This window comes from Gorilla gorilla, chromosome 6, assembly GCF_029281585.2.
Source record: "Gorilla gorilla gorilla isolate KB3781 chromosome 6, NHGRI_mGorGor1-v2.1_pri, whole genome shotgun sequence".
Lineage (NCBI taxonomy): Eukaryota > Metazoa > Chordata > Mammalia > Primates > Hominidae > Gorilla > Gorilla gorilla.
The window spans coordinates 75,739,751-75,767,709 of NC_073230.2; the positions used below are offsets into that span (position 1 = coordinate 75,739,751).

Sequence of the window (27,959 nt, forward strand, 5' to 3'; positions counted from 1 at the left end):
CGGAGGTTACAGTGAGCTGAGATTGCTCCACTGCACTCCAGCCTGGGCAACAGAGCCAGATCATCTCAATTAACAAACAAACAAACAAACAAAAAACGCCTGGCTGGGGCATCTAGGTTAGCAAGGATCTTAGCATTCTCCCTCCCTCGGGGCTAACCAGAGTGTGTGGGCGAGCTGTCTCGGTTGCAGCGGTGGCCACGATTCCTGTCGGGAGAGACTGGCACCAGCCTGCACACCTCAGAGCCCCAACAGGAATAGCTGTTCAGATCGAGATGTTGCCCTTTCCCCTGCAGGGCACGGCTAGAGCACAGACACAAACCCAGTGTCAGGTCCCCAGACACGGCAGGGGACAGGGGAGTCGGTCTTCACCTGTGGTTCAGGTTCCCTCCCAGACAGTGAGTCACTTATGTGCCCAAGGAGCTGCCTCTGGTGCACTCACAGTTCCCAGAAGAGCTGGGATGGGACTACAGGTGTGCACCACCATGCCCAGGTTTTTTTTTTTTTTTTTTTTTTTTTTTTTGGTAGAAACAGGTTTTCCCTATGTTGCCCAGGCTGGTCTCAAACTCCTGGCCTCAAGCAATAGTCCCACTTCAGGCTTCCAAAGTGCTGGCATGACAGACATGAGCCACTATGCCCAGCCTGTAGTGCTTTTTGCTATGTGAGATTAGACCCAGCAGGCCCAGAGTCTCAAATTAGGAAACAGAGAGGTTGAGTGACTTTCCATACACCACACAGCATTAGGGGTTAGAATCAAGATTGCCTTCCTGTCTAATGAGCCAGGGACCTTCCCCATCCCTGGCCCTGGGGATCCCCCTTTTCCCCAGTGTATGCAGGAATTCAAGCAGGAGCTCGAACAATCCAGCCCCTACCAGAGCCTGCCCTACCCCATTTCCTTCAGAAACTCATGATTTAAAAAAATGTAACCTGGGCGACATGGCAAGATCCCATCTCTACAAAAAATGGAAAAATTAGCTGGGTGTGGTGGCCTGCACCTGTAGCCCCAGCTACTGCACTCCAGCCTGAATGACAGCAAGACCCTGTCTCTAACAAAAACAAAAAAGTAATCCTCTTTCCTCTAAATTAAATAAAGAGGTAGGAAAATGCAAGAGCAGCTACAGAGAAAAATCAGTGTTCTTCCAGAGCTTGTTGACTGAGCTAGAGAATCCCATGGACAAGGTATACTGTGGGCTTTGCACAGTGTCTGCACATAGTATGGCCAAGCTTGTTTTTTATTTTTTAATTTGTTTGTTGTTAGTTTGAGACAGGGTCTAGCTCAGTTGCCCAGGCTGGAGTGCAGTGGTGCAATCATGGCGTACTGCAACCTTGACTTTCCAGGCTCAAGCGATCCTCCCACCTCTGCCTCCCAAGTAGCTGGGATTACAGGCACACACTACCATGCCCAGCTAATTTTTGTTTGTTTTTTTGTAGAGACAGGGTCTTGCCATGTTCCCCAGACTGGTTTCAAACTCCTGGCCTCAGCCTCCCAAAGTGCTGGGATTACAGGCATGAGCCACTACATCTGGTCAGTTCCTGGTGTTATTGACAAAGGCATTTAGCCCCACTCCACCCCTCCCACACTCTGGAGGTGGTCAGGACGCCTCCCCAAACCGCCAGCCCCCTCAGCCAGCCCAGCCCCACTTTCCTGACATGTACACTCCCGCCACTTCTGGTTCACCGCCTGGGACCTGTGCCTCATGTAGAGCTGCCATAGTGTGCTATTGATTGCCCTGTAGTGTCACTGCTGGTTAGCCGCAGCCTGGTTTAGGGTTGCACTTCTCCCCAGACCAGGCAAGACTTGGAAGGAACAGGGGAAGTTTCCTGATTGGCTAATGAGTGTTAAGCACCTGAAACTACAGGATACTACAAGTTTCCTTGTGTCTTACTTGCCGCTCCCAACTGCCTTGGAGGTCTGTGTGATGAGCCCCAGAGTGCAGATGAGCCCACATCCTTGGAGCTTTGGGCCCCGTGTGGTGGTCACCTCCTCTGGGAAGCCCTCCCTGCTATAGGCTCCAATGGGCCATGTAAACCAGAAAGTGCCTGAAACAGGTCTCAATCGATTTAGAGATTTATTCTGCCATGGTGGAGGACACAGCCAAGAAAAAGAGACTCAAGCTGCAATAGGGTCTGTGGCCTGTGCTTTTTTCCAGAGAGGATTTTGAGGACTTTGGTATTTAAAGGGGAAAGAGGGGCTGGGCACAGTGGCTCACGCTTGTAATCCCAGCACTTTGGAAGGCCAAGGCAGGTGGATCACCTGAGGTCAGGAGCATAATGGGCAGCATAATGAAACCCCATCTCTACTAAAAATACAAAAAATTTGACACGCGTGGTGGCGGGTGCCTGTAATCCTGGCTACTCTGGAGGCTGAGGCACAAGAATCACTCGAACTCAGTAGGCGGAGGTTGCACGGTGAGCCAAAATCATGCCACTGCACTCCAGCCTGGAAAACAGTGAGACTCTGTCTCAAAAAAATAAAAAAATAAAAGGAGAAGAGGAATAGTTAATGATGTATTCATCCTGTGCTCAGTAAATCTGCATTTTACATAAGATAATGTAAACAGAATAGAGGAAGTTAAATACGTATTTGTCTTGGGTGGACAGAGCGATGATTTCTATTCTTGTCTTTGTCCCCTGCCTGTGAAGATAAGCTGTGAATTTACATGACCAGGGTGAAGGAAGCCACCCGGGAGATAGGTGACCTTCTGTCTTACAGCCATCTGCTTAGGGACAAAAGGCTATTGCATGACTCAGTTCCCAAGCTTAACATTTCCCTTTGGCATAGTGAGTTTGAGGTCCCATGTTTTTTGTTTTTTCTTGAGACAGAGTCTTGCTTTGTCACTCAGGCTGGAGTGCGGTGGCGCGATCTTAGCTCATGCAGCTTCCACCTCCCAGTTCAAGGGATTCTCCTGCCTCAGCCTCCTGAGTAACTGGGATTACAGGCACGCACCACCACACCCAGCTAATTTTTTGTATTTTTAGTAGAGACACGGTTTCACCACGTTGGCCAGGCTGGTCTGGAACTCCTGACCTCAAGTGATCCACCCACCTCGGCCTCTCCACCCGGCCTGGGCCTCATCTTTGAGGGGCCTGCTAAGCTTCTTTCTATCCTGCAGGCTTCGTAGAGCTCTGACTTTGAGTCTTGCTCTGTCCTGGCATAGGAGAAGACAGAGGCGTGGCACTGTGGGCTGAAAGCAACAGATTTAGGGGAAACTATCTTTAAGACTAAGCCTTCTTTCTATAGCTGCTGTCAGGGAGGCAGGCCGGGCATGGTGGTTCACATCTATAATCCCAGCACTTTGGGAGGCTGAGGCGGGCGGATCACCTGAGGCCAGGAGTTCAAGACCAGCCTGAGCAACATGGTGAAACCCTGTCTCTACTAAAAATACAAAAATTAGCCAGGCATGGTGGCAGGCACCTGTAATCCCAGATACTCGGGAGGCTGAGGCATGAGAATCAGTTGAACCCAGGAGGCAGAGGTTGCAGTGAGCCAAGATCATACCAATGTACTCCAGCCTGAGTGACAGAGCGAGAGTGAGAGAGAGAAAGAGAAAGAAAGAAAGAAAGAAAGAAAGAAAGAAAGAAAGAAAGAAAGAAAGAAAGAAAGAAAGAAAGAAAGAAAGAAAAGAAAGGAAGGAAGGAAGAAAGAAAGAAAAGAAAGAAAGAAAGATAAAAAAGAAAGAAAGAAAGAAGGAAGGAAGGAAGGAAGGAAGGAAGGAAGGAAAGAAAAGAAAGAAAAACTGTAGGGGAATCTGAGACACCAGGAAACCCAGGGCTCATGGTAGAGTGGAAAGGAAAGACCAGGGCTTTGGGGTCGACACAGAGTACTCTTGGTGCTTAGTGGCTGTGTGACCTTGGGCAAGTTTCTTTACCTCTCTGAGCCTCTGTGTCCTTGGCTGCAGTGTCTAGGAAAGCATCTGCACACAGTGATGTGTGTGGTCCAGGCCATCCTTTCTCTGTTCTGTGCACCCACGGCCATGCCTGCTGAGAATCCTGCCACCAAAGATTCCTCAGTGGCATGGGGAGAGATGGAACGTGCCGTTGCTTCCCTGCAGGTTCTAGGAGCTGGTCTTTGGGCCCAAGACTCCAACACCGTTGTCTGCACGGGATTTGGACAAGGGTGACCTTGATCCTTCCCACATCCCACTGCTGAAAGGAAGGGCCATGTTGGGCCACAGGAGATGAGGGTTCTAGGGGATGTGGAGCGTGGGGTCTTGGTGTGGCTGAATTAGAGGCATTACTCCATGAGACAGGGACATGGGAGGAGGACGTTGTCTGGAATGGCTGATATTTGCGGTGTCTCTGGGTACCCAGGGGGGCTGGCGGGCTGTGCCTGAAGACAGATGCAGCAACTCAGAGATGTGCGGAGATTCCTGAGTGTAGGTGTGGATGGACCAGGCCAGGGACCTGCAGGGTTTGGGAGGACCTGAGGGGGTGGGTGTTGGAGCCCTGGGAAAAGGAGGAACCAGGCCAAGCAGGTGCCCAGCCTCTGCCCTGTGGGAAGCTCCCTGCTCTTTGGGGCAGCCCCCACATTGAGAATGGGGCCTCCATTCTGGCAGCTTGTGCACGGGAGGCCAAGCCACCCAGATAGGGTCTGCAGACTCCAAGCAGCACAGAGCACCAGCCCAGGAGATGCAGTTCCCAAGGCAGCCTCCTAAACAGAAGTGAGCTCTTCCCAGAGTTTTCAAGATTAAAAGAGCCAGGCACAGTGACTCACAACTGTAATCCCAGCACTTTCGGAGGCTGAAGCAGGAGGATCACTTGAGCCTAGGAGTTCAAGAATAGCCTGTGCAACAGAGAGAGATTCTCTCTACAAATAATTTTTTAAAAACTTAGTCTGGCACGGTGATTCATGCCTGGAGCCCCAGCTACTAGAGAGGCTGAGTGGGGAGGACTGCTTGAGCCAAAGAGTTCAAGGCTGCAGTAAGTCATGATGGCACCACTATACTCCAACCTGGGAAACAGGGTGAAACCCTGTCTCAAAAAACAGGAGCCAGGCTGGGCACCGTGGCTCACGCCTGTAATCCCAGAACTTTGGGAGGCCGAGGTGGGCAGATCACCTGAGCTCAGGAGTTCAAGGCCAGCCTGGACAACATGGCAAAACCCCATCTCTACTAAAAATACAAAAATTAACCGGATGTGGTGGCAGGCGCCTGTAGTCCCAGCTCTCAGGAGGCTGATGCACGAGAATGGCTTGAACCTGAGAGGCAGAGGTTGCAGTGAACCGAGACTGCGCCACTGCACTCCAGACTGGGCAACAGAGTGAGACTGTGTCTTGGAAAAACAAAGAGAAAAAAAAAAAAAAGGAGTCATTTTGTTCCAACAACTCATCAGTCTGCTCTGCCCTGCCTCATCCGGCCCTAGCTCCCTGCCTGCTTCTAGCTTCACCCCCCTCAACATCTCACCCTTACCCAACCTGCCTGCCCCAGAGGCCCAGCCCATGTGACCCCATGCTTCTCAAGAGAGATTTCCTGTTGGACATGCAAGCCAGCCTTCCTGCAATCCCAGCCCCATCCTCAACCCTGGCACAAACCCACAGGCTGCTGCAGAGCTCTGCCCCAGACCCCATCTCCAGCCCAACCACCCCTCAGCCTTACAGCCCAGCTCAGGCCCCGTCTCCAGGGCTAACTGACCCCAGCAGCAACTCTAGGCTACAGGGAGGGGAGAGCGGAGCACGCCGGGGCTCAAGCAGCAGATAAGCCGTGACGGTTGCCAGGGCAGTGAGCAGGGAGAATGCATAGCCCCCACACTCCCAGACACAGTCTGTTTCCCATTCACAGACCTTGGCCAGCAAGCAGTCAGGGGATTTCCAACAGCCCGGCACAGTGACACCAGCCCCTGTGCACGGACCCCGCTAGGCCCATCAGTTGTCTCCCCTGTACCACCCCCAAGTTCAGCCACTTCCAGGACAAGGGATCTTTCTTTTTTTTTCTTTCCTTTTTTTTGTTTTTTGGAGATGGAGTTTCGCTCGTCGCCCAGGCTGGAGTGTAATGGCGTGATTTCGGCTCACTGCAACCTCTGCCTTCCAGGTTCAAGCAGTTCTCCTGTCTCAACCTCTTGAGTAGTTGGGATTACAGATGTCCGCCACCACACTCGGCTAACTGCTGTATTTTTAGTAGAGATGGGGTTTTGCCATGTTGGCCAGGGTGATCTGCCCGTCTCAGCCTCCCACAGTGCTGGGATTACAGGCGTGAGCCGCCACAACTGGCCAGCATAGGATCTTTCACCCTTGAGTGCCTGTGCATGGCTGGTCCTTCTGCCCCAGTGTCTTCGCACTGCCACTCCATCCTTCACAAACTCCTACCTGCCTTTTCAGAGCCCATTTTTTTTGTTGTTGTTTTCATTTTTATTTGAGACAGGTCTCTGTCTCCCAGGCTGGAGTGCAGTGACATGATCTCTGCTCACTGCAACCTCCACCTCCCAGGCTCAGGCGAGTCTCCTGCCTCACCCTCCCGAGTAGCTGGGACTACAGGTGCCTGCCACCACGCCCAGCTCATCTTTTTGTATTTTTAGTAGAGACGGGGTTTCACCATGTTGGCCAGGCTGGTTTTGAACTCTTGGCCTCAAGTGATCTGCCTGCCTCTGCCTCCCAAAGTGCTGAGATTATAGGCATGAGCCACCAATGTCAGGCCTTGAGAGCCCATTGAAGCATCCTGCTCTCCTGGGGGAGGTCTCCCCAGACTTCCCCAGACAGGATGGGCATCCTCATTCATGCCCCTTGTCTCCTAAGTGTGTCTGTTGTACTTTGGTGACCAGGTGACACCCCCTCTGGCTGGGAGACCCTTAGGGGAGCAGCCCTGCCTCTTTAGGTTGTTTTGTGCCCAACACAGGGCCTATGCTGGGGACACTGATAAGAAAATGTCGGATGGGCTGGCCACCGTGGCTCACACCTGTAATTCCCGAACTTTGGGAGGCCAAGACGAGGATCCCTTGCGGCCAGGAGTTCAAGATCAGCCTGGGCAACATAGTGAGACTCCATCTCTACCAAAAATTCAAAAAATTAGGCATGGTGGCACACATCTGTATTCCCAACCACTCAGGAGGCTGACGCAGTATGGATCACTTGAGCCTGGTATTTGGAGGCTGCCGTGAACTATCTGATTGCCTTCCAGCCTGGGTGACAGAGCAAAACCATGTCTCAAAGAAAGAAAAATGGATGGATGGACAGACCAACAACTGGGGCTAGAAACCAGCTACAGCCAGGCACAGTGGCTCACGCCTGTAATCCCAACACTTTGGGAGGCCAAGGCGGGTGGATCACCTGAGCCCAAGAGTTTGAGACCAGCCTGAGCAACATGATGAAAACCCGTCTCTACTAAAAAATACAAAAATTAGCTAGGCATGGTGGTGCAGTGCCTGTGATTCCAGCTACTTGGGGGGCTGACGCAGGAGAATCACTTGAACCTGGGAGGTGGAGGTTGCAGTAAGCTCAGATCACGCCGCTGCACTCCAGCATGGGCAACAGAGCGAGACTCTGTCTCAAAAAATAAATTAATTAATTAAATAAAATAAATACATAACTAAACAAACAAACAGCTGCATGGGAGTAGACAGGGACTGCAGAGAATGTTTTGGCAGGTCAGGGATGCCTGGTGGGAGAAGCAGCAGGTCTGGTGGCCAAGCCAGTGCCAACTCTCATGCCCCCTTGTCTTCCTCTTTAGATGAAGATGATACCAACAGACTTGGGGAGATGATCCTGCAGGAGCAGGTGAAGGAACTCTTCAACGAGAAATACAGTCAGTGTCTGTGGTCAGGGTCAGCACACCAAGCCCTCCTCCCGGGAAAAGGGGGAGGCCCTCCCTCCCTCTGCAGCCAGCCTAGCCTTCAGGAGCCCCCAGCTGGCCTGCCTGCTCCCTGGGGACACGGCTGCTCTACCCATGACCCACATTTTGTGTATGTTGGTTTTCTTTTTCTTTTTTTTAAACAGGGTCTCACTCTGTTGCCCAGGCTGGAGTACAGTGGTGCAATGTCTGCTCACTGCAGCCTCCACCTCATGGGCTTAGGCAATCCTCCTGCCCCAGCCTCCCAAGTAGCTGGGACTACAAGCGTGCGCCACCACTCCCGGCTAATTTTTCTATTTTTAGTAGAGACGAGATTTCACCATGTTGCCCAGACTGGTCTTGATCTTCTGGGCTCAAGCAATCCTCCCGCCTTGGCCTCCCAAAGTGCTGGGATCGCAGGTGTGAGCCACCACCTGACATCCCTTTCCGGAACCCCAACACGTACAACATCCACTGGCTGGAGAAGATCCTGAAGGCCCGAGAGCATGTCCACATGGTCATCATTAACCAGCTGCAGTGAGTGCCCAGCCTCTGGAACGGGGAACAGAGAGGGTGAGGCCATGGGGAGGGTGAAAGTCAAGGTCATGGTGGGTCAGCTGGGATCCAGACCCAGGTGTACTACAATAGTTCCTGCCTCTTTCTCCTGAAACATACAACCTCAACACTTATGGACATTTACTTATTTTTAAAGATTTTTTTTTTTTTTAGATATTATATTTGTTCTCTGGGGAAGAAACAAAAACATGTTTTAATTAAATGACTGTTTCTGACTATACAATTCTGATTTTTAACATTTAAATATAAATACGTTTGTATTTAAATATCAATGTTTAAATATAAATATGAATATTTATTATATTTTTAAAAATAATTATAATTCCATAGTCTCAGTGATTACTTTTTCTTTTTTTTTCAGACAGGGTCTTGCTCTGTCACCGAGGCTGGAGTGCAGTGGCACGATCTCAGCTCACTGCAACCTTCACCTCCTGGCTTCAACCCATTCTCATGCCTCAGCCTCCCAAGTAGCTGGGATTACAGGTGTGCACCACCACATCAGCTAATTTTTGTATTTTTTGGTAGAGATGGAGTTTCACCATGTTGGCCAGGCTGGTCTCGAGCTCCTGACCTGAAGTGATCTGCCTGCCTCAGCCTCCCAAAGTGCTGGGATTACAGGCGTGAGCCACTGCACCCAGCCTCCGTTATTACTACTATACCATATATCCTTACAGTCTTTTGGGTTTTGGTTTTTGTTTTGAGACAGGGTATCACTCTGTTGCCCAGGCAGGAGTACAGAGGTATGATCCTGACCCACTGCAGCCTCAACAGGGTCTCACTGTGTTGCCCAGGCTGGTCTTAAACTCTTAAGCTCAAGTGATCCTCCCACCTTGGCTTCCCAAAGTGCTGGGGTTACAGTCGTGAGCCACCACACCCAAACTGTGTGGCACAGTCTTTTTTTTTTTTAATACAATAGATGATTCGCTTATTTTCAGAAGAATACACAAAGCAACCTGGAAAATATGAAAAGATAGAAGAAAAGAAGATAGCTGTAAGTCTCCTACTGAAAGTCAACACTTTGATGATGCATTTCTTTATATTTTTAAATTATTATTTTATTAATATATTATTACTTTCTTTTTGAGATGGAGTCTCATTCTGTTGCACAGGCTGGAGTACAGTGGCGTGATCTCAGCTCACTGCAACCTCCACCTCCCAGGTTCAAGAATTCTCCTGTCTCAGCATCCTGAGTAGCTGGGACTACAGGCACATGCCACCACGCGTGGCTAATTTTTTTAAAATATTTTTAGTAGAGACGGGGTTTCACCATATTGGTCAGGCTGGTCTCGAACTCCTGACCTCAGGTGATCCACCCGCCTCGGCCTCCCAAAGTGCTGGGATTACGGGCATGAGTCACCGTGCCCAGACGCTTTTTTTTTTTTTTTTTTTTTTTTTTGTATTGCACAGGTTAGTCTCAAACTCCTGGGCTCAAGCCATCCTCCCACATCGGCCTTTCTTTTTTTTTTTTTTTTAAGATGGAGTTTGCTTTAGTTACCCAGGCTGGAGTGCAAAGGCACGATCTTGGCTCACTGCAACCTCCACCTCCCAGGTTCAAGCAATTCTCCTGCCTCAGCCTCCCGAGTAGCTGGGATTACAGGCATGCACTACCACCCAAGCTAATTTTGTATTTTTAAGAGATGGAGTTTCTCCACGTTGGTCAGGCTGGTCTCGAACTCCCAGCATCAGGTGATCTGCCTGCCTCAGCCTCCCAAAGTGCTGGGATTACAAGCTTGAGCCACTGCACCCAGCCCGCCTTCAATGTTATATTACATGTTTTGTTTCTTTGTTTTTTGAGATGAGGTCTTGCTCTATCACCCAGACTGGAGTGCAGTGGCACCATCTTGGCTCACTGCAACCTCTTCCTCCGGCATTCAAGCGATTCTTGTGCCTCAGCCTCCCAAATAGCTGGGATCACATGTGCCCGCCCCCACACCCGGATAATCTGTGTATTTTTGTAGAGATAGGGTTTCACCATGTTGGCCAGGCTGGTCTCGAACTCCTGACCTTAAGTGATCCACCTGCCTTGGCCTCCCAAAGTGCTGGGATTACAAACATGAGCCACTGTGCTGACCTACATGTTTTTTTAAATTAAGATAATATTTGCATGTGTCAAAAAAACCCAAATTGTTCAAAATCAAAAAGTGGAGGTTTCCCTTTCTCCCACAGATAGTTCACCCCCCGAAGTAACAACTAGAAAATGCAGGAAAACGGCCAGGTGTGGTGGCTCACGCCTGTAATCCCAGCTACTCAGGAGGCTAAGGCAGGACAATCGCTTGAACCTGGGAGGTGGAGGTTGCAGTGAGCTGAGACCACGCCGTAGCACAACAGCCTGGGCAAAAGAGCAAGACTCCGTCTCAAAAAAAAAAAAAATTAATTAATTAAAAAATAAATTAGATGGGCATGGTGGTGTGCACCTGCATTCCCAACTACTGGGAAGCTGAGGCAGAAGGATTGATTGAGCCCAGAACTTTGAGGCTGCCGTGAGCTAGGATGGCACCACTGAACTCCAGCCTGGGCAAAAGAGTAAGACTGTCTCAAAAATAGTAATTGATAATAATGCTGTGATGACTATCCACTTGCATAAATCTGGGCACACGTTTCTGATCCCTTGGTCAGACAATATCCTCGCTTTATAGATGAGGACAGCAGACCTGGAGGAATGATTTGCCAGCCCAGGTCCATCGTCCAGGGCCTATATGGGGAATGCTCTGTGGGGACGGCGTGTTCCCCATTTTTATTTCGGTGTTACCAGGCTCCTGCAGCAGCAGCAGCAGCAGCAGCAGCAGCACATCTCAGACAGCAGGTGAGAAGGTGGGGAAAACGGCCAAACGCAATGGCTCATGCCTGTAATCCCAGCACTTTGGGAGGCGGAGGCAGGCAGATCACCTGAGGTCAGGAGTTCAAGACCAGCCTGGCCAACACGGCGAAACCCCGTATCTACTAAAAATATAAAACTTAGCTGGGTGTGGTGGCGGGCACCTGTAGTCCCAGCTACTCAGGAGGCTGAGGCAGGAGAATGGTGTGAACCCAGGAGGTGGAGGCTGCCATCAGCCAAAATTGTGCCACTGCACTTCGGCCTGGGTGACCAAGCGAGACTCCATCTCAAAAAAAAAAAAAAAAAAAAAAGGAGGGGAAAACCTCATTTTCTAACTGCCACCTCATTTCTTTCTTTTTCAGACCCTTTGCAGAAATCTGCAATGATGCCAAGGTGCCAGGTGAGTCGGAGGTAAGGAAGCCACCCTTCTGCCCCGTGGGGACTAGACTGTTCCTTTTGAAAAAAGGTAGAGCCGGGTGCAGTGGCTCACGCCTATAATCCCAGCACTTTGGGAGGCAAGCAGATCACTTAAGGTCAGGAGTTCAAGACCAGCCTGAGCAACATGGTGAAACCCCATCTCTACTAAAAATACAACAATTAGCTGGGCGTGGTTGTGGGCACCTGTAATCCCAGCTACTTGGGGGACTGAGGCAGGAGAATTGCTGAACCCGGGAGGCGGAGGTTGCAGTGAACTGAGATCACGCCCCTGCACTCCAGCCTGGGAGACAGAGCAAGACTCCATCTCGAAAAAAAATGAAAAAGACAAGAGACACCAGGAGTTGGAGGCTGCAGTGAGCTATGATTGTACCACTGCACTCCAGCCTGAGCAACAGAGCAAGACCCTGTCTCTAAAAAAAAAAATTTTAATAAATTTTTTAAAGGCAGAGATAGATGTGGTCCAGGTGGGCATGCAATAGATGGCTTACCACCTTGAAAAAAATATAGCCCCTCTCCACCCTGGTGCCTCCCCAGGGAGCCTGAGGTCTCCATTAACAAGGACAGGTATCCCCAAGAGGCCCCCCGAAACCTGCAGGTGCCCTACAGAGGAAAGGCCCTGCCATAGCACCAATGAGTGTATGAGGTCAGCTAGAAGGACAAGAGGCAGGCTGGGCCTCAGGGAGGATCATGGGGGCCTCCTGGGTAGCAGAGGGGTAGCATGTGACCGACAGGGGTGAGGCAGGCGGGCACTGCCAGAGACTGGCTGGACCCCCTCCGTTCTGCTGGCATCTGCAGGGTATACAGAACCTTTCACCAGGCACCTGGGGGCCACCTGGCATGATGGTTCTGATTAAGGTGCATGAGAGGACTTGGGAGAAATTACTCACGGGTGACTATGATGTGCACCCGATTAAGAAACACTGTATCCCAGCACTTTGGGAGGCCGAGGCAGGCAGATCACTTGAGAACAGGAGTTTGAGTCCAGACTGGCCAACATGGTGAAACCCTGTCTCAACTAAAAATAGAAAAATTAGGGCCAGGCACGGTGGCTCACCCGTGTAATCCCAGCACTTTGGGAGGCCAAGGTGGGCGGATCACCTGAGGTCAGGAGTCGGAGACCAGCCTGGTAACATGGCAAAACCCCATCTCTACTGAAAATACAAAAATTAGCCAGGCATGGTGATGCATGCCTGTAATCCCAGCTACTAGGGGGGCTGAGACAGGAGGATCACTTGAACTTGGGAGGCAGAGGTTGCAGTGAGCCAAGACTGTACCACTGCACTCCAGCCTGGGAAACAGAGCAAGAATCTGTCTCAAAAAAAAAAAAAAAAGAAAAAAGAAAAAGAAAAATTAGCCGGCATGGTGGCGCACGCCTGTAGTCCTAGCTACTTGGGCGTTTGAGGTGGGAGGATCGCTTCAGCCCAGGAGGCAGAGGTTGCAGTGAGTCGAGATCACACCACTGCACTCCAAGCTGGATGACAGAGCAGGACTCTGTCTCAAAAAGAAAAAGAAAAAGAAACACTGATTGGCCAGGTGTGGTGGCTCACGTCTCTAATCCCAGCAGTTTGGGAGGCCTAAGTGGGAGGATTGCTTGAGTCCCGGAGTTTGAAACAAACCTGGGCAACATAGACCTTGTCTCTACAAAAAGTTTTTTCTCCCATCCAACTACTAACCAGGCCCAACCCTGCTTCGCTTCTGAGATCAGGCAAGATCAGGCGCATTCAGGGTGGTATGGCCATAGACCAAAAAGTTTTTTCTAAAAATTAGCCAGGCGTGGTAGTAGGCATTTGTAGTCCCAGCTACACAGGAGGCTGAGGCCGGAGGATCACTTGAGCCCAAGAGTTTAAGGATGCAGTGAGCTATGATTATGCCACTGTACTGCCTGGATGACAGAATGAGACCTCATCTCTTCTTTTTTTTTCCCCCAAGACAGAGTCTCGCTCTGTTGCCCAGGCTGGAGTGCAGTGGCACGATCTCGGCTCACTGCAACCTCTGCCTCCTGGGTTCAACTGACTCTCCTGCCTCAGCTTCCCAAGTAGCTGGGATTACACGCACCTGCCACCACGCCCAGCTGTTTTTTCTATTTTCAGTAGAGACAGGGTTTCCCCATGTTGGCCAGGCTGGTCTCGAACTCCTGACCTCATGATCCGCCCACCCTGGCTCCCCAAAGTGCTGGGATTGGAGGTGTGAGCCACTGCTCCTGGCCTTTTTTTTTTCCCAAGACAGAGACTCGCTCTGTCGCTCAGGCTGGAGTCAATCTTGCAATCTTGACTTACTGCAACCTCCGCCTCCTGAGTTCAAGCGATTCTCATGCCTTAGCCTCCCAAGTAGCTGAGACTTCAGGCATGCACCACCACACCCAGCTAATTCTTTGTATTTTTAGTAGAGGCGAGGTTTCACCATGTTGGCCAGGCTGGTCTCAAACTCCTGACGTCAAGTGATCCTCCCACCCCAGCATCCCAAAGTGCTGGGATTACAGGTGGGAGCCACTGTGCCTGGCTGAGACCCCATCTCCTAAGAAATAAAAAAGAAGAAGAAAGAAAAAATACTGATCTAATCTTACCCCACCTCATTGTACAGCTGGGAAGCTGAGGTGCAGAGATGCCAGGGACTTGCCCAGGCCACATAGTGAGTCAGACGCTGTGCAGACCGTGCTGTCAAGACCATCCATCTGAACCATAGACCACTGCGGCCACAGGCCCCAGTATGGCTGCTCAGCAGGGACAGTGATAGGATTCAGCAAGGCCACGCCACAACCTGGCCTGAGACCCTAGGCCCTGACTCCTGTCAGGACCAGGTTCACCTGGAACTCCACAGCCTGGGGTGGCATAGCCCAGCTAGAAGCCACCTCCTTCCATCAAGAGCTGATCACAAACCTGGGCCATGTAGTGAGACCGCCCCCGTCTCTGCAAAAACATTAAAAATTAGTCAGGCGTGGTGGCGCGTACCTATTGTCCCAGCTACTCAAGAGGATGATGCAGGAGGAGTGCTTGAGGCCGGCAGGTGGAGGCTGCAGTGAGCTATGACTGCGCCACTGTGCTCCAGCCTGGGCGACAGGGTGAGACACTGTTTCCCAAAAAAAAAGAGCCAGTTACAAGGGTCAGGCCTGGCACTGAACATACAGATCTGGAGGCGACCTGGTTTGCTCTCAGGTCAAAGGCAGAGACAGGCCGGGCGCGGTGGCTCACGCCTGTAATCCCAACGCTTTGGGAGGCTGAGGCAGGGAGGTGGGTGGATCACCTGAGGTCAGGAGTTCGAGACCAGCCTGGCCAACATGGTGAAGCCCCGTCTCTACTAAAATCCAAAAAAAAAAGATTAGCCGTGGTTGGTAGTGGGCACCTGTAATCTCAGCCACTCAGGAGGCTGAGGCAGGAAAATCAGTTGAACCCAGGAAGTGGAGGTTGCGATGAGCCGAGATCATGCTACTCTACTCCAGCCTGGGGAACAGAGCCAGGCTCTGTCTCAAAAAAAAAAAAAAAAAACAAACAAACAAAAAACAAAAAACATGGCAGAGACACAGAAGGCCACATAAATGCCTCAGGAAGATTTGGGACAGATGCCCAGAGGGTGGATACTGTCACCCACATCCACCACTCCCTCCAATATGGCCTCTCTCATGGTGACTCAAGGATGGCCACAGCCCATGGACCAGTCTGAGACAGAGGGTGGGGCAGCATCTGACTTCTTTTTCATGTTGAATATCCCACAAAAATCCCTCTGACTCATAGCCTGGGCTCCTCCTGCCTCCAGGGTCTTCTCTTTCCCAGGGTCTCTATGCCACATCACAGACCCCTAGTTTCTGACTTTTCTCCACCAATTGAAGAGACATTTGCCCCATGGACCGAGCCTGCCCTTACTCTGTGTCATTAAGACCCTTCTGGTGGGCTGAGTGCAGTGGCTCACGCCTGTAATCCCAGCACTTTGGGAGGCTGAAGCAGGAGAATTCTTTGAGCCCAGGAGTTCAAGACCAGACTGGGCAACATAGACCCCGTCTCTACAAAAAATTAGCCAGGCAGGGTGGTGTGCACCTGTAGTCCCAGCTACTCAGGAGGCTGAGGCAGGAGGATCGCTTGAGCTTGGGAGATGGAGGCTGCAGTGAGCCAAGACCACACCACTGCACCCCAGCATGGGTGACAGAGTGAGACCGTGTCTCAAAAAAGACAAAAAAAGCCCTTCTTTATCGGGCTGGGCGAGGTTTCCATGCAGCAACCCATCCAATCAGGATGTGCTGCTCAAAGTCTTACATCTTCACCTCAAGGAAATTCAGCAACCGCAAAACACCTGCTGACTCCTGCCGAGATCCCGCCACTGCACTACAGCCTGGGCGACAGAGCTAGACTCCGTCTCCAAAAAAAAGCATTCTTTTTTTTTTTTTTTTAAAGAAATGATCAATTAAAAAACCTTTAATGCTCAGTTTTCACAAACACAATCAAGTCTATCAAATTTCCGGATTTACAGCAAAATGTGCCAGCTAAAAAGGTGTACATTCTTCAGTTTCTCCTATACTTTTTTTTTTTTTGTGCCTATCTTTCAAAACTGAGCACTGGGTATTTTTAACATAAGCCATGTCATATGTACAGTTTAACTATGTTTCAGGAATAAACGAAATCCATGATATGAATTTTCAGTAACTCATAGTGTATTTATAAAATGAAAAGTTCTCTATCAAAATACACTTTTCACTGGGAAAAATAAATAAAATAGACAAATGGACCTACACAAAGTAAACATTAACTTTGGTAGAGTTCAGTGTAGTTCACAACAAGGATATTTGCCGTTATTCCCCCAGAGCTGCTCAACTACCAAGAATTTTTAAAATGTTTTAACAGAGATTTTATTATGTTGACATTTGTTTCTCATTCCACATCATCTTCAGCCAAGCTCTGAGCACTTAGAATTCTCTAATTGTTGGGAGCTTAGTCAAAAGCATCTGGAACACTGCTGGTGGAAGAGTTTGCTGTAAGGCCTGCAGTAACTGCTGTGGCTGTCCACACACAGCAATTGCATTTGTCAGATGGTCTACGCCCTTCTCATATTCACCTTGAGCTAGTAACTCTTCACCAAGCTGTATTTCTTCAAGGAAGAACTTCTGAACAGCTTCAGCATCTTTAAGGTCAGGTAACTTGGAAAGCCCAGCTCTCTCCTTGGCAAGCTTCTGTTTCTTTCTTCCATCTCAAAGCCTGTTCTTGAAGTTGGGGTCACTTCGTCTTTTGTGGTCGAAGTAGATGCAGTACCCAATAAAAAGGGCCCCAGCACTCATTCTTTAATTAAACTTCATTTAGCTGCCATCTGTCTCGGTTCGAAATGGCATTATTAACTTATATATAATTTGCCTTATTCATGGTTGAAAAAGCCCTGCCAAGTGAAGGACTCTTCTACCCAGGACCGTGGGGAGTGATGCCCAACACATGTCATCTGTTTCCGTAGGATAAACACAATCTCTGATCAAGTGCTGGGAGGCGGAGTGTCTGTACGGCCTGGTCCTTGTGCTCCCTGATGCAAAGTGAGCTTCCTCAGCCATGCTGCCTTCTCACACAGAAGCATTCACCTGTCATGGGCCTGAGTGACCTGTCACATCCCCAAAACCACCACCTTCCTAGTCCTTCTCCGCAACGCCAAGAACTCACTTACTCACCAGATTGGTGAAATAGTAGTCATCCTCTCCAGTCATCAGTCGGCTTGGATTGCAGAAGTGCGTGATATACTGGATATTAGACTGAAGGCGTGGGGGGTTGCCCTTCAAAACAATGTAGATGAGGGTGGGGAGGAAGTCATCTGCTGACGCCGGCTTGTTCTTGGTGATCTTGATGGCATTGAAGATGTGCTTGCTGCACTTGGTGATGCAGGCCAGCTTGTCTCGAGGCACACGCCTGGAATCCATTTCAATGATATCTACAAAGCAGAAAAGACAGTATTTCCCATGAGAAAAGAATTCACAAAAAAGAAGCAATAGGAAAATCATGTTTCATCTCTAAAGTTATGAAGGAATCCTCACTCACCCCCTTTCCAGCAGTTAACTTAGTGTATAATAACTTAGTAAATATGATCTCATACTCACGGAAAACAGACCCATAAGCCAAGTACTACACAGTGTACCCTACAAGCACATTTCTCTAATCCTAAGATTATGCAATAGATACTCTTATTTTTTCTTTCTTTTTTTTTTTTTTTGAGATGGAGTTTCGTTGTTTTTGCCCAGGCTGGAGTGCAATGGTGCAATCTTGGCTCGCCGCAACCTCCACCTACCAGGTTCAAGTGATTCTCCTGCCTCAGTCTCCCGAGTAGCTAGGATTACAGGCATGTGCCACCATGCCCAGCTAATTTTGTATTTTTAGTAGAGTTCGGGTTTCTCCATGTTGGGCCAGCTGGTCTCAAACTCCCGACCTCAGGTGATCCGCCTGCCTCAGGCGGCCTCCCAAATTGGGATTACAGGCGTGAGCCACCACGCCCGGCCACAATGGATACTCTTATTAATATTATCCATTTTAGTGATGAGGGGGCTGAAGTTCAGAGAAGTTAAATGATTTGCCCAAGATCATACAGACAGCAGGTAGCAGGGTGGGAATTTGAAACCATGTCTATCTGACTGTAAAGCCCACAGTCTTTTTTTTTTTTTTTTTTTTGGAGATGGAGTTTCACTCTTTGTTGCTCAGGCTGGAGTGCAGTGGCCTGATCTCTGCTCACTGCAACTTCTGCCTCCCAGGTTCAAGCGATTCTCCTGCCTCAGCCTTTCAAGTAGCTGTGATTACAGACGCCTACCACCACGCCCAGTTAATTTTTGTATTTTTAGTACAGACAGTGTTTCACCATGTTGGCCAGGCTGGTCTAGAACTCTTGACCTCAGGTGATCTGCCCACCTTGGCCTCCCAAAGTGCTGGGATTACAGGTGTAAGCCACTACGCCTGGCCAAGCCCACATTTCTAATCACAACGTAAGCTGCCTCTGAGCTCCACGGAGAAGGAAGAAGTTGTCTGATAAAAGAATCTTTGTATTGCTTCTGTGCCTCTGTTACATTTTAGAATGTTTTCGACAATCTCAATTTGCATACCGCTTTTTAGAAATGTGGGGGCCAGCCGCCCCGTCCGGGAGGGAGGTGGGGGGTTAGCCCCCCACCTGGCCAGCCGCCCCATCCCGGAGGTGAGGGGCGCCTCTGCCCGGCCGCCCCTACTGGGAAGTGAGGAGCCCCTCTGCCCGGCCACCACCCCGTCTGGGAGGTGTACCCACCAGCTCATTGAGAGCGGGCCATGATGACAATGGCGGTTTTGTGGAATGGAAAGGGGGGAAAGGTGGGGAAAGGATTGAGAAATCGGATGGTTGCCGTGTCTGTGTAGAAGGAGGTAGACATGGGAGACTTTTCATTTTGTTCTGTACTAAGAAAAAATTCTTCTGCCTTGGGATCCTGTCGATCTGTGACCCTACCCCCAACCCTGTGCTCTCTGAAACATGTGCTGTATCCACTCAGGGTTGAATGGATTAAGGGCGGTGCAAGATGTGCTTTGTTAAACAGATGCTTGAAGGCAGCATGCTCGTTAAGAGCCATCACCACTCCCTAATCTCAAGTACCCGGGGACACAAACACTGCGGAAGGCCGCAGGGTCCTCCGCCTAGGACGGGAAGTCGGAGGCTCACCATCACCAGCTGCGTGGACTGCGGCCTGCTGAAGCAGATGAAGGAGCTGGAGCAGGAGAAGGTGGTGCTGCCGCAGGGTTTGGAGATGATGGCGGGGCCGCGACTGGTACCAGCAGCGGCTGCAACCAGTGCAGGAGCGCCAGTGCCGCCTGGGCCAGAGCAGAGCCAGTGCCGACTTTGGGCCTGCGGGGAGCCCCCACCCACTGGGGCGGCTACTGCCTAAGGTACAGGAGGTGGCCCGGTGCGTGGGGGAGTTGCTGGCTGCCGCCTGTGCCAGCCGGGCCCTGCCTACGTCCTCGGCCCCTCTGCCCTGCCCTGACATTCACCTCCTTCCTGGGGTGGCAGCAGCAGACTATCCTTATGCTGGCAGCAGCAGACTATCCTTATGCTGAAGGAGCAGAACCGACGCCTCACCCAGGAGGTGACCGAGAAGAGTGGGCGCGTCATGCAGCTGGAGCAGAAGTCAGCGCTCATTAAGCAGCTGTTTGAGGCCCAGGCCCTCAGCCAGCAGGACGGGGAGGCCTCTGGACTCCACCTTCATCTAGCCCCTTTGGGCTGGGCGGACCCCCAGGGCAGTTCGGTCACTCAGCCCTTCGAGGGCGGACGCCCCGTCTCACCCAACGTCTCTGGCTGGAGACCCCCTGCAGGCCCAGGCAGTCCCGGAGTGGGCGCCTTCCTGCCCCACTTGCCATCCAGGCTTCCCAGGCCTGCCCCCGGCTGGTCCCCGCACCGAGCCCTTGACTCGGTTTTGGCTCCTGGTGCTGACATGGGCTGGGGCTCTCTTGAGTCTGCATGGTCCGCAATTACTACTGCCGCTGTCAGGAACAGTGGGGGGACTCCCTGTTTCCAGCGGTGCTGCTCTGGGTCCCATCTCCAGGGAAAGGCAATGCTCACGCCGGGCTGCACTTCCGACAATGGCCAGTAGAGGGGGGCCGGGCAGCTCTGATGCGGCGCTGAGGCTGCGCCCGAGACCAGGGGTGCAAGGACAGCTTCCTCCCCTCAACCAGGGCACCAGGACAAGGTGGCTGTCGCTAGGGCCTGGGCAACAACAGAGTTAGACTCTATCTGAGGAGTGTGGCTAGCAATAGACACTTAGTGCTATAACATTATAGAGTCTATAACATTATTGATTCTTTTTTGTTTTTGTTTTTGTTGTATAGCATAGTGTTATAGACTCTATCTCAAAAAAAAAAAAAGCCTAGGTACTACCTTTAATAAAGTTTAGATATTTCACTATATTAAGCCCTTATTTATATTCATGACTTCCCACTGTTGCCATCTACTTTATCTGATTTTTATTTTTTATCGCACAGACTTTTAAAAAGTTAATACTATTAAGCCTTTTACCCGGTCATTAAAAACAATTCTTTTGGCTGGGTGCAGTGGTTCACGCCTGTAACCCCAGCACTTTGGGAGGCTGAGGCAGATGGATCACCTGAGGTCAGGAGTTTCAGACCAGCCTGGCCAATAGGGTGAAACCCCATCTCTAATAAAAGTACAAAAATTAGCTGGGCGTGGTGGTGTGCACCTGTAGTCCTGGCTACTTGGGAGGCTGAGGCAGGAGAATTGCTTGAATCCAGGAGGCAGAGGTTACAGCGAGCCGAGATGGTGCCACTGCACTCCAGCCCGGACAACAGAGTGAGACTTCATCTCAAACAAAACAAAACAAAACAAAACAGAAACAAAAACCAACTTTTCAATTTTCTTTAAAAAAAGTAATAATAATAAGATAAGGTCTCACTGTGTTGCCCAGGCTGGTGTCAAACTCCTGGGCTCAAGTGATCCTTCTGCCCTGACTTCCCAAAGTGCTGGAATTACAGGTGTCAGCCACTGTACCAGAGCAAAACAATTTTTCGATAGTTCAATTTTAGCTCCTCTCCACTGCTGAAATACATGTTCTAATCTACTCCCCAACCCCCACACACAGTCTTGCTCTCTCACACAGGCTGGAGCGCAGTGAGTGGAGTGATCTCACTGCAACCTCTGCCTCCCAGGATCAAGCGATTATCCTGCCTCAGCCTCCCAAGTAGCTGGGATTACAGGCATGAACCACTACACCCAGCTAATTTTTGGTTTATTTTGTTTGTTTGTTTGTTTGTTTGTTTGAGACAGTCTCGTTCTGTCGCCAATGCTGGAGTGCAATGGTGGGATCTCGGCTAACTGCAATCTCCGCCTCCCGGTTCAAGTGATTCTCCTGCCTCAGTCTCCTGAGTAGCTAGGATTACAGGCACCTGCCACCACGCCCGGCTAATTTTTGTATTTTTAGTAGAGACGGGGTTTCACCATGCTGGCCAGGCTGGTCTTGAACTCCTGGCCCCAAGTAATCCGGCTGTCTTGGCCTCCCAAAGCTCTGGGAGTAAAGGCATATATCCTAACTATATACCCAGCCTATATCCTAACTACTTTCTTCTCAATTTTTTCATGTTTAGCTCTTTGATTTGGCTGGAATGTAAGGTGCATGGTACGAAACACAGAACTAAAATAAACTCTATACAGGTATCTGTCATCATCAACAGTAGTTAGTAAAGTGCGATCTTGTTCCCCCTCGTCCTCCCAGTTGTCATATAAATTGCTCCTCAGAAATTAAATCTATTTCTGAAATCTCTGGTTTATTTCACCATTCTATATTTTCATTTTTTACCCAAATCTCATCTAGGTGTGATGACTTTCATTTTAGAATATATTTAAAAGTCTGCTGAATTTAGAAGCCTCCCTGCTTCACAAATTCTTGCTTTTTACCCCTCACAAAAAGAATCATATGGTATTGTTTGTTTCCTTGTTTTCATAGAATAACGTAACATTATAACTTAAATGATATTTTAAGTGTTTATACTGACCTGCAAAGTACTTTTCGTATTTTTCTTTTCTTTTCTTTCTTTTTTTTTTTTTTTGAGATGGAGTCTCGCTCTGTCACCCCGGCTGGAGTGCAGTGGCATGATCTCAGCTCACTGAAACCTCTGCCTTCCAGGTTCAAGCGATTCTCCTGCCTCAGCCTCCTGAGTAGCTGGGACTACAGGTGTCCTCCACCATGCCTGGCTAATTTTTGTATTTTTAGTAGACACAGGGTTTCATCATGTTGGCCAGGCTGGTCTTGAACTCCTGACCCCAAGTGATCCACCCGCCTCAGCCTCCCAAAGAGCCAGGATCACAGGTGTGAGGCACCATGCCCCACCACCATCAAACTGTCTTTTAATTCTTTAGATGAACTTCTAATTTGCTACATTAAATTCTCAATATTTAACATTCTTTATTGCTGTTGTCTTTAAAAATTACTATTTTAAAAAAACATGCTAGGCTGTTTAATTTTCTTATCACTAGTATGTACACTGTAAGTAAATTTTTTAGACTTATCTTGCCATGTTGCTATATTTGTACTTTTATCACTGTTCTGTTTTCCCTTGGATTTTCCTAAGATTCTTTCTTTCCTGGATTTCCTAAAGATTACATTTGCATTCCTTCTAAAAGCACTCATTACTCATTACATGATTAGTAGAACTCAAGCCACTGTACGAATTCTATAAAAAGGTCAATAAAATGATCAGATAGCTTTCAATTTAAATGGGAAGACTGAATGCAATCATTATAATATTCTATAATTACAAACAAGAAGGACAAAGTACTGTGGGGCATACCGTCAGTCTCACTTTGTCTTACTGGAGCTGTCTCCTTCTCTAGATAGGTACTGTGGCAGCAGCAGTTAAGTGTGCTTATTTTATACTAACGCCTGTTGTGAGATGGTGGTGACCAGATCTTTCTAGCGATGCTCGCGAGAAAGATTGTTACCTTCCTGCTCTGCGGTGTGAACCCAAGTAGATCCAGAACTACTCTATGAGAAAAGTCCTGATGTTACCCACCCTACCACTACAGTTGACTGTGAAAGCAGGATGAGCCTCGATCTGAGCATGCTCTGTACGTCAAATGCACAGGTTTTCATTACCACCACCCCACATCTCTATTTCCAGTTCTCCAAAGAGACTTCCATCTACCCCTCATCTATGAATTAATGAAATACATTTACCTTATAAATTCTCTAAGTTTCATTTCTGACAAATACATCCATGGACTACACTTTAGATCTGCTGGAGATATTTTTTCAGAGAACTAGTTTTAGTTTTATGCCTGGGATTTTTTTGTATTTTTAGACAAGAGTCTTGCTGTGTTAACTAGGCTGGAGTGCAGTGGTGCCATCTCGGCTCACTGCAACTTCGCTTCCCAGGTTCATGTGCCTCAGCCTCCCTTGTAGCTGGGATTATAAGTGAGTACCATTGCACCAGCTAATTTTTGTATTCTTAGTAGACATGGGGTTTTGCCATGTTGAACAGGCTGGTCTCAAACTCCTGGCCTCAAGTGATCCTCCTGCCTTGGCCTCCCAAAGTGCTGGGATTATAGGCATGAGCCACCACGCCCAGCCTATGCCTGGACTTCTATGTAGGTAATCACAATAGTAGCTACATGAAGAACATGTCCATAAGAACATGTTTATCAACTCCAAGTACCATCAAATTATGACCCCGTTCTCTCACTCTTGTTTTAAATTCATTCTGTAAACCTCAAATCCTTTCAATAAGTAGAATGGGTCTGTATAACAAAAGGACTACCATTATGGAGTGTGACATTTTTTCTCTCTCTTTTTTTTTTTTTTTTTTTTTTTGAGGCAGAATTTCGCTCTTCTTGCCCAGGCTACTAGAGTGCAATGGTGCGATCTTGGCTACTGCAATCGTCACCTCCTGGGTTCAAGCAATTCCCCTGCCTCGGCCTCCTGAGTAGCTGGGATTACAGGTGCCTGCCGCCACGCCTGGCTAATTTCTGTATTTTTAGTAGAGATGGGGTTTTACCATGTTGGCCAGGCTGGTCTTCAACTCCTGACCTCAGGTGATCTGCCTGCCTCGGCCTCCCAAAGTGCTGGGATGACAGGTGTGAGCCATCACGCCCGGCCAAGATGAGCTTTTTTTTTTTTTTACTATTAAGACCTCAAGTCTAACTTTAATATGGGTGACAGCATTTCAACTGATATTTGAATTTTCCTTTATGGTGCTATAATTTAACTTCTTATTGTTTAATTTATTTATTTTTCTTTAGAAGTGGCATTTCACTACATTGCCTAGGATGGAATGTAGTAGCTGTTCACAGGCGTAACTGTAGCTCACTGCAGCCTCACATTCCTAGGCTCAAGCAATCCTCCTGCCTCAGCCGCCTCCTGGGTAGTGGGGACTACAAGTATACACTGCAGTGCCCAAATCTGTCCTTTTAGTTCATGTATTTTCTGCAAAACTTATGCATTCATTCAGTATTCTTAGGTAGTTTACAGATGGTTTTACACCTTTCTTTTGCACTGAATTTTAGCACTTAACTTAGAAGAAACTATATTCATTCTTGTGATTATTATTACAGGTTTGAGCATTCCTAACCCAAAAATAAAAAATCTGAAATGCTCAAAAATCCCAAATTTGTCAGTGTCGATATGACACCACAAGTAGGAAATTCCACACCTGGCCTCATGTGATCGGCTGTAGTCAAAAAGCAGCCAAAACTGTTTCATGCACAAAACTGCTTAAAATGTGGTATAAAATTACCTTCAGGCTATGTATGTAAGGTATATATACAACAAATGAATTCTGTGTTTGGACTTGGGTCCCAGTCCCAAGTTATCTTATATATGTGTAAATATTCCAAAATCTGGGAAAACTCCAAAATCTGAAACACTTCTGGTCCCAAGGCTCTCGGATAAGGGATACTCAACCTGTAGTGCTCGCTTCCAACTAGAAACCCTCTGAGCTCCTTTTAGAGACCCGAGAGGCCTGTCTTATTGGTGTCAAGGGATCATGTTCTCCTCCCCCAGCCCAGCACAACCCCTGTAATTTTACAATATAATGCAGAAAACTCCTTTTCTATTCCTACTGCAGTTTATGCTCCAGTACAGTATTGCTCTCATAATGTAAAAGAACTCCCCTGCCACTCTCTCATCCTGCTTTCCATTCTTATAGGACTTACCACTATGTAACAGATCTCTTTATTGTCCATTTCCCCAACTAAAATGTTAGCTCCACGAGGGCACTGTTCACCACCATATCCTCATGCCTAGAACAGGGCCAGGCACATGGTTAGTGCTCAGTATGGGTTGACTGAATGAATGTGGACATTTATTACCATTCCTCCCTTTATAAGATGCTGAAGACAATTCTCCATAGATTTCTTTCTACCTATCTGTGAGCAGAGGCAATGACTGCCTTTGTTTTGCAACATCTTTTCAAGGATATCTGTATAACAAACAGCTTTGGGAGACAGAGTGCCTCCCCTTCAAGAGAAAATGGTAGACTGCTTACTGTCCAATAAGGATCCCTAAGTCCAAGGTTCTTCTCCTCTAATACAACTTGTGTTGGTAAGTTATTTTAGGCTCTATAAAACTCCAAAAGGTTTGTCATAGTTTTCCAAGAAAAAAGGATAGTAGAGCAGTGAAAGTAAACCCTTTTCCTCAAGTACTCTCTAATCATTGTATGGGATCATCTTTTCTATAACATCTGAGGTAAAGCTGTCATTTTATATTTCTAAAATAAATTTTTTACTTTGTGATTACAACATTGACAGTTGGGTGTCTTTCTTTGACTATTATGCTGAGAGGCACTCCGTACACTTTCTTAATGGTCTGGCTGAGATCTTTGTTTTCACCTCCAGTTTTGAAAACCTTTGACTATTTTCCTTAACTATGTTTTCTGTGTATTTCATCTGGAACTCCTGTCATTTCAATGTGAATCACCACAATCGATTTTCTGGGTTCATTAAGTTTTGTCTGTACTGATGTTAACTGCTTCATCTATTTAGGTTTTAGTTTTGATGTCCTTTTTTTTTTTTTTTTTTTTTTACCAATTTGTGCTGCCTTAAGTAGTTTTTTAAAGGAAAATAAACATATGAGGGCTTTAATCCTCTTGAAAAATGAAACGCTAACATTTCAAGTGTGCCAGGCATGCAGTCCTCATATTCTGAGAAAGTCCATCTCACCAGGGAATATATCTTGAGGTCATCAGTACCTAGCAGAACACAGATTTAAACATTTCCACATTTAGATGAAGAAAACAGGGCAAAACTAACTGATTTTCTCAAATTAAATTACTGGCAAAATATAGGTGGTGGGAACCGTTAAGGTACATATGCTCATTCTGCATCTCCGAAAACAAACCAACCAAAAACCAGAAATCCGTCATTTTTAGCAGCTAGACAGTGTCTAAGGAACGCACATGTTCTTCACAAAGGTCATCATAAAATTATTTTTAGCGTAAGAAATGTTTCAACCCTTGCTTTCCCTTTACTGAATGAAATGTGTAGTGGGCTAAGAAATCCAGTAACTCCCATGTTACAAGTTGCACAAGAGACACACAGTGCAGACAGGAATGTCCAGATTGCTAAAAAGCAGAATTCCCAAAGACATTTTGTTCATTTAAAATACTTTGATGTCACTAGAGTCTGAGGAGATACAGCGTGATTCATGAAACCTGTAGTGTCCTATTGGCCATTTTTTACTAAGTAAGTGGAATTATTAAACATGTGGTACTAAAAATCAGAGGACACACTCCTGAATAGGAGTTCATTAATGCAACTGTGAGATCAGCTTACTTTGCTATTTACCTGCTGGTTACTTCAGGTTTCTAACCTTGGGGAAAGTCAAAAGTATTCATAGATGAGAAAAGATGAACCAGCTTTTCACGAATTATGGCAAGTGATTTAAAGAAAAAAAAATCTTGTAAGAGGCAGCTAAGCTTCCTTCACCACATCAACAAGGGCGGGGCTAAGGGGCTGCCCATGCTTGAACCTCACTTTTGTAATTAGAACCACTGGGCTCAGCTCTTTCCCCTAAACCAGCATGTGGAACAAGACCGCTTGCTGGATCTTTCTGTGGTTCATAAGTGTGATGACTGAGTTTTCACACTGGGTTTTCATGTGTGAGATATGCCTCCCTCAAACCTTGTTACAACCCTGGCACATTGCCTGTCGGATGTGAAGAAAAATGAAAAAAAGACTTCATGCTCATAAGGGTGGAATTTGCTCTGACAGGGTTCAGCTTGGCAGTGCTTGCCGAACACTTCCTGAATCTGGACTTCACTCATTGTGAGAGTCTCACAGAGGTTCTTCAGGTGAGGGTTATTGTCTTTAACTTCTTCTGGAACACACTGTGTTACTGTCTCCAAAACATCTGCAACCTCTAACGAGTACTTGCAGAAGCCCTGAATGCTATACATATTTGCCTCCTCCACCAATTTTTGGCTGCTCTGCTGCGAGCCCTCAATATCTGCCAATGCTTGCTTATCTTCTTCCACAGCCTCCTTCAGCTGCTCTTCTACTTGACTTCTTCCATGAGTATCTTGTCTGTAGAAGGACTATCTGTCCCCCATTTGGTTTGGATCCACGTCCTCTTCCAAGTGTTGGCAACTGTTCTTTTGTTTTGTAGCTGTGTGCAGAACTGAGGAGAAGGCCTGGAGACAATGCCAACACCGGGAGACTGCGTGGCACCAGCCTCACGCATGGAGCCACCACGGCTGCCCCGGGATGATGATTTAAGTTTCCCCTCGCCTATCACCATATCCTTCTATGACACGTTTTTAATTTTTTTATTCCTTCAACATAATTATCAAATACATCTTTCATCTACTTTTCTTCCTTATGACTTATAGATGCTGAGAGCTCAGAGCTATTTCCACTGCCTCACTTCTCATCCTCAGTGCTTCTAGTTTTAAAATTGGGTCCTGGGTTGCTAC

At 48.0% G+C, this 27,959-nt stretch overlaps 1 protein-coding gene and 2 pseudogenes across 6 annotated transcripts in view; 1 reads left to right on the top strand and 2 right to left on the bottom strand.

Annotated features, from left to right (window-relative positions):
* The window catches only part of LOC129523667 (rab5 GDP/GTP exchange factor-like), a 63,825-nt gene that overhangs the window by 8,706 nt on the left and 27,160 nt on the right, over positions 1 to 27,959 (bottom strand). For 4 of the 6 annotated variants that reach the window (XM_063708581.1, XM_063708582.1, XM_063708580.1 and 1 more), the window contains 3 exons: positions 17,219 to 17,475; positions 9,160 to 9,283; positions 8,221 to 8,306 (listed from right to left, as the gene is read on the bottom strand). In XM_063708581.1, the coding sequence (XP_063564651.1) occupies positions 8,221 to 8,306; positions 9,160 to 9,283; positions 17,219 to 17,464 (456 nt within the window). In that variant the 5' untranslated portion in view covers positions 17,465 to 17,475. Of the gene's footprint in view, positions 1 to 2,053; positions 2,456 to 8,220; positions 8,307 to 9,159; positions 9,284 to 16,200; positions 17,476 to 27,959 lie in introns of those variants that run through there. The other 2 variants (XM_063708583.1, XR_010134686.1) reach the window with 2 other exon arrangements.
* LOC115935374 (uncharacterized) lies at positions 17,482 to 27,443 on the bottom strand (annotated as a pseudogene).
* On the top strand, positions 27,092 to 27,202 carry LOC115935504 (uncharacterized; annotated as a pseudogene).